This window comes from Hippoglossus stenolepis, chromosome 14 (assembly GCF_022539355.2).
Source record: "Hippoglossus stenolepis isolate QCI-W04-F060 chromosome 14, HSTE1.2, whole genome shotgun sequence".
Taxonomy (NCBI): domain Eukaryota; kingdom Metazoa; phylum Chordata; class Actinopteri; order Pleuronectiformes; family Pleuronectidae; genus Hippoglossus; species Hippoglossus stenolepis.
Window position 1 is genome coordinate 14,749,319 of NC_061496.1, and position 6,734 is coordinate 14,756,052.

At 41.0% G+C, this 6,734-nt stretch overlaps 1 protein-coding gene across 1 annotated transcript; it reads left to right on the forward strand.

Annotated features, from left to right (window-relative positions):
* Positions 1-701: 701 nt before the first annotated feature.
* Positions 702-6,513, forward strand: calr (calreticulin). Its single transcript, XM_035176974.1, has 9 exons — positions 702-995; positions 1,567-1,668; positions 2,809-3,012; positions 3,269-3,363; positions 3,585-3,794; positions 4,174-4,287; positions 5,470-5,613; positions 5,936-6,028; positions 6,185-6,513. Exons 1-9 carry the CDS (start codon positions 896-898, stop codon positions 6,416-6,418), a joined length of 1,296 nt encoding a protein of 431 aa, XP_035032865.1. The 5' UTR covers positions 702-895; the 3' UTR covers positions 6,419-6,513.
* Positions 6,514-6,734: the final 221 nt, after the last annotated feature.

The following is a 6,734-nucleotide window of genomic DNA, read 5'->3' on the forward strand; positions in this document are numbered from 1 at the left end:
ATATCTAATCCTTGGATCATCTCGCCAAACCACTGTTGTGTCTTCTCTATCTGTCTCTAAGAAAGTCAGAGCACCCTCTCACAGAGATGTTTTCTATCTGGCCTCCTAAAACAATCTTGGGTCCTACGAATACGGCAATAGAGAAAGGGGAATGGAAAGGGTATTATTATAACACAATATTAGTATGCATGGTTTATGGTTTATTTATTTCTTCCTCTGACTTTACTGTATTCAATGTCACCCTGGGTTAGAGAAGCCCCACACTTTGATAATGCATAGGTGGAAGAGAATAAAATAGAATTAACAAAATAGATCTAAACCATACAAATAAATCCATAACAGGATGTTATAACATCTGAGTGTAAAATTTGTGCTTTGACAAATAGTATTAATGTTTCATTCAATTAAAAACTGTCTTTTAAACATTATTTAGTTCATCCAGTTAAATCTAGCCCAGATTGGACAAGTATCGGTAAAGTCTAAAGACCAAGGACGGACTTTGACTCCATATTCATTTAAAGACTCACATTTAACGTGATATTGTTGTATATTCGTGTTTATTGTGATTTCTATTCTCCTGATTCTCGCGCAGCGCATCATCATCACTTCCCTGGGTGTGTACCAAGCGAACGCGTGGTCTCCTCCCATTGGCCGCGAGCCTCGGCGCTTCCTGGTTGAGGCGCGGAGGCGACGTCCAATCAGGTGCAGACATCTGTTCCGAAGCGAGAGGAGAGCGGCGGCCGCGTCCCTGCGCTTCTTCTCCCCGCTGCTGCATCACTGTCTGACGGAGCGGAGCCGCAACACACCCGCCGCTCACACGCCGCAGAGACTCGCTCGGTGTTTGTAGCTGAGGTTTGTGGCTCGTTTGAATTCGACGGGGTGTCAGCTCGTCAGTATGACCGCCCTGTCGCTGCTGCTGCTGCTGCTGGCCGTGTCGGCCGCGTCGGTCCTGGCCGAGTCCTCTGTGTATCTCCGAGAGCAATTTGAAGATGGAGGTGAGATCTTTGACCCTGAAGAACATTTTGTATCTTTATCCTGTGCTTTGTTTTATATAAATATGTCACACGTTACTGTAGCGAGTGGGTGGTGAACCGGCGGACTCCTCCTGTCTTGGCCTCACTGAATGAATGATTGATTTTGATGTCATGTTAGGATTTCCCCTGCATTTTTTTTATGATGCATTGTTTTTTTTATTTCTTATTTTCTTATATCTTGAATCTACATCACTGCCGTTCATCTTTGACCCCTCTTCCTCCCTCCCATCCTCCCCAGCCATCATCACACCCTCTCTCTCTCCTCCCCCATCCCCCTCCTCCTCATCTCTGCCCTGGTCATTCATTCATTCATTCATTCATTCACCCTCCTTCACCTAGCAGTCCTCCTCCTCCTTCTTTCACCACCACTTTCATTGTCCCAACACAGTGTGGACTGTGAAATCAGCTTCACAATCCATACACATCCCCATTGCACCTGCACCGATGCACCATCAGTGGAGGATGTGCAGCTATTTGTGAGTCTTTTTTTAAAAAATTTTTTTTAAACCTGACCTTAAACTTGTTTGTGCAGATTCTTGGACGAGTCGCTGGGTGGAATCCAAGCACAAGACAGACTACGGCACGTTTGTCCTGACGGCAGGGAAGTTCTATGGAGATGCAGAGAAAGATAAAGGTGAGTGGAAATGATAACCTTAATCTTACAGGGTGGATCATGTGTAAGACAATAGACATTTTTTTATCTTAGGTGCCAATATGTATTTTTTTTTAGCATAAGGCTGAAGCCCATGTCAAGGATGTTAAGTCTTGTCAGAACCGGTGGAGGATCTAGGATTTTTCTAGATCCGGGGCCAAAAAGGGGCCACAATTTACACAGAGGGGCCAATTATATCTCCAATTACATCCACAATTCCTGGTTCCGATTTATTTACTGTTACCTCTGTAGCTTGAATATATTTAGAAAATTGTTCCTTTCTCAAGTACATTGTGTACTTCGAATAAAAAGCTTCCCCTGGCCCCGCCCCTGGTCAGATCTGATTGGCACTTCCCAATATGTTACTTTCCATTTCTCTTAATTCTGTTTCTTTCACCGCAACTTTAGCCCGTCCAACAACACGGAGGAAACATTAAATCTCGATGCTGTATGTCATTGACATTGGGCGAGAGGCGGGTCCTCGCTGGACAGGTCGCTAGCGTATCGCAGGGCCAACAGACAAACAAACATTCACCCTCATATTCACACCGACGCTCAATGTACAGTCTCCAATTACTTTTTGTGGAGAACATACAAAACAACACACAGAAAGGTCCTGGTCAAGAACCGGGTGCTAACCACTGGACAACTATGATGTTATTACAGTGACACTACAGCCACAATGTACATTTACTTCTCTCTGTCTGAATCAGACATCGAGGCAAAATAAAAGAATTGACTCAATGGACAGTTTTTGGTGCTGTAGTTTATTCAGTCTGTGGTCTCACATGTCGTTATCGTTTGAGATGTTCTATGCAAATGTGTTTATTGTGCATGTAGGGCTTCTAGCTGTGATTCTGGAAATGAGCCCATGTCCCAGTGAAATCTCCAGGGGGTGCAGTCAGTGTGTTTGAGGGTGGTTCCATTCCTCACTGTCTGTAGAGCAGCACCAGTATCTGTCTCTACATGACGCCATCACAGACTGTCTCTCTTTTTGTGCAGCTTGTGAAGAGACTAGTTTAAACTTACAAATTCAAACTAACCTGCCACAACTTGGATGTATCGTGCCGTATGTTGGATTTTTACTCACGACACATTGCAGTGACACTGTTTCTGCTGCAGGTCTGCAGACAAGTGAGGACGCCCGCTTCTACGCCGTGTCAACCCGTTTTGATGACTTCAGCAACACGGGCCAGTCTCTGGTCATCCAGTTCACGGTTAAACATGAGCAGAGCATTGACTGTGGTGGAGGCTACATTAAACTGTTCCCCTCCTCCCTCAGCCAGGAGGCCATGCATGGGGACTCTGTCTACAACATCATGTTTGGTAAGTTTGGACACTTCCCTCTGTTGGACTCCCTCAAATATGATTATTCCTCAGTGAACAGTATAACCAATCTGTAAGAGCAGACACCTTGATAGTTTGGGAAGATCTCTTTTTGTTTCACCAGTTTTACGGCTCTTGATATAATTTATATATATGTATTGAATATTTTATTTATTTTTTCATCTCTGCTTAGTTTCAGCTCCTAACTGAAGAAGCAGATTTTACATTTTCACTTTTATTTGTGGGCTTTGTTTAGGTCCTGATATTTGTGGCCCTGGCACAAAGAAGGTTCATGTTATCTTCAACTACCAAGGCAAGAACCATTTGATCAACAAGGACATCAGATGCAAGGTGAGACATCAGTAAATGATTGTTGTGTCCATATTTAACTGGGAAAGGGCAAAAGCGTTTACTATTTCTCATTGCATGACAAAATTAGTTGGTACATTGTTTCATCCAAATCAGCAAAGACATGTCAAAAGTGGAAACGTTTTTTGCATTGCTAACACATTATATGCAAATCATTAAGACGCAATCCCAATAGCTGCTAACTTTTCCCTTCTGCCCTGCAGGATGATGAGTACAGCCACTTGTACACGTTGATCGTCAACCCTGACAACACCTACGAAGTCAAAATCGACAATAAGAAGGTTGAGTCTGGCAATCTGGAGGAAGACTGGGACTTCCTGCCCCCCAAAAAAGTTAAGGACCCAGAAGCCAAAAAGCAAGAGGACTGGGACGACAGGGAGCAGATTCCCGACCCTGATGATAAGAAACCAGAGGTCAGTCTGTTTGCGCCATTCAAGGATTCTCTTTGTCTTGGATTTTCATCCTTTTTTCGTCCTTATTGGTCTATTTTCTTCTACTTCTAAACTTTAATTTTAATCTTGATAAACAGAATTCAGTTTATTTTTATGAAACAAACCCTTATAACAAATATAATGTTTTTTATATGGCTCAGTCGAGTCATCTCAACTCTTTTGAGATCACATCCTGTCCAAACACTTAACACCTTAACACACCTAACTAGCACTGGGTGCAAGTCTTAACCTGATCTCCTACACTTTGTCATATCTAACAGTACTTTCCACCTTTCTACTGAAGCCTTAGTGTTGTCCTTCGCTTGTAATTTGCTTTGGATAAAACCATTTTATTTTGTAGGACTGGGACAAACCTGAGAACATCCCTGATCCTGATGCAAAGAAGCCCGATGACTGGGATGAAGAGATGGATGGAGAATGGGAGCCACCCATGGTCACTAACCCCGATTACAAGGTGAGCAGCAAATAATGAATACACCTACTACACACGTTCCATTCTGTAGGTTACGCTACTTCAATAAATCTCCATGTAGTGTTCTATAAAAGAGACGTCATATGAGAGATACAAACCATCTCGATCAGAATCCTGAATAGAAATTTCTGTTACATCAAAGATAAAGGATGTCAGACACATGTTCAGCCACTTGTGCAACCTTGTGCATGTGTAGTAGATGTATAACCCATGGGGGGAAAAAAACTAACATTGACTATATTTTCTTTGGGCCATTTTATTTGAAATTATCTGTATAAAGTGTATGTTCTATATGGTGTCTTCAAAGATTCACTAAAATCATTCATCATTAGACCGATGGTAAAATTAGATTTATGTAACACTACTACTATAAATGTGATTATGGATTATGTTTCAATATCAGCAAAACTTAATTGCAATTGTATTGTTATAAAATATTACAATACATACAGTAAATGCAATAACAATAGTTTAAATGTTCCCTCAATAACTTTAACTGCAGACATGGTCACTCCACGTGACACATGCAGATGAAATACAATGAAATGTATTTTAGTAAAATAATGGCTTACCCTGACTTTTAAAAAGAATCATAATTTTTTTTTGTCCTGTTTTGCCATGTGAGAGAAAATTAGATCCCAGTAGTCTCGAAGAGATGGTAGAATTAGTTTATTCCTTGAGCATGTAGGCAAATATACAGACTAATGCGTATCGACTCTATAGGTCCTGATCAAGGTCTGACAACTCATCAGTACGAAGTTGAGACTGGTGATGCTCAACTGCTGTGGCCTAAAGCAGCACCGATAGAGGGCGCCAAATCATAAGTGTGGGCCCCTCTGTGACAGAAAATGGAAATTTTGGGCTTTGTTTTTTGCATTGTTTTACATTAAATGAAAATAGACCTACAATTGGAAATGTCCAAGTACTCCTTAAAAAATAGTGTGAGGGAAAAGTAAGAGAGAAATAACTCAAATAAAAATTGAAATAGATATTTAGAAACAGTTATTTTGGAATCAACCCCACATTTGATCTACAGATTCATGCATACAATAGAGGAATAAATATGTAAAAGAGAAGCAAACCAAAATAGTTAATACCTCTGAAGTGGAATCATCAATAGTCAATATAATAACAGGTTCCTCCCTGTCTGTGTGCTGTCCATAGGGAGAGTGGAGGCCCAGAGAAATCAGCAATCCTGCCTACAAGGGCAAGTGGATCCATCCTGAGATTGAGAACCCGGAGTACACAGCCGATTCTGAGATCTATAAATATGACAGCATTGGTGTGATTGGACTGGACTTGTGGCAGGTAAGAGCACACTGAAGCAGATTCTCTTATTTACTGCTTAATATTCAATTTGCTGAAATTAAGAATACCAAAATAGCATATGACTTTTAGTTTAATCATATTCACTCTGGAACAGGAAAGTGTTACTTAAATGATTAATGTTTTGTGTTTGTTTGATTCTAGTTTGTGCACAACTGTTTTTTTTTTCAGTTGGGGCAATTTTGTTTTTCAGTTTCATATAAAGTAAAATGGACATATAGAAACATGTTTATTGGATGTATCTTTAATTTGATTTAGTTGCCTGAACTACCTGACTGTAAAATTTGCTTTTTATTTTATGAAGGTCAAATCTGGTACGATCTTTGACAACTTCCTGATCACCAATGACCCAAACCTGGCAGAGGAAGTAGGCAACGACACATGGGGAAAAACAAAGGCAAGTCAAAAATCATACATCTTTACTAGTTTTCCAACTGCATGTGGAAAATATGTGCTGCCCATATAGCTTTAGTTTGCAGTAGTTTAGAAAGTTTAAACATTAAGGAATTATTTATTTATCATTTTTTTAATCTGCTTTTTCTGTGTACTCCAGGATGCAGAGAAGAAGATGAAGGAAAGCCAAGAGGAGGAGGAGAGAAAGAAACGGGAGGAGGACGACATGAAGAAGACAGAAGAGGCAAAGGAAGAGGAGGAGGAGGAGGAAGAAGAGAAAGATGAGGATGAAGAGGAGGAGGAGGAAGAAGAGGAGGAGGGGGAAGAGCAGGAGGAAGAGGAGGAGGAGGAGGAGGATGATGGCACAGACTCTAAACTCAAGGATGAGTTATAAACTGCTGAGAAAAGAACCTGACTGTGTGAGTCAGTAAGCCAATCAGAACACGGCTGGTGAATGAGATGATCGACCCTCGTGACTGATACCGTGGGGTGGGGTGGGGTGGGGTAGGGTGGGATGGGGTTTCTCAATTGTTTGTTTACAAAGCAAGGGAATGTGTGAAAATGACAGTTCTGTTTCCTTGTGCTACTACTATTATTATTGTTATTAAATGAGGAATAGTAATAGAAAATAATGAAGATGTCTGTCAGGACCGGGAATTTGTTTCACAGCAGAAACATGTAAATTGTCATTTCTGTTTCGGCCAAAATTT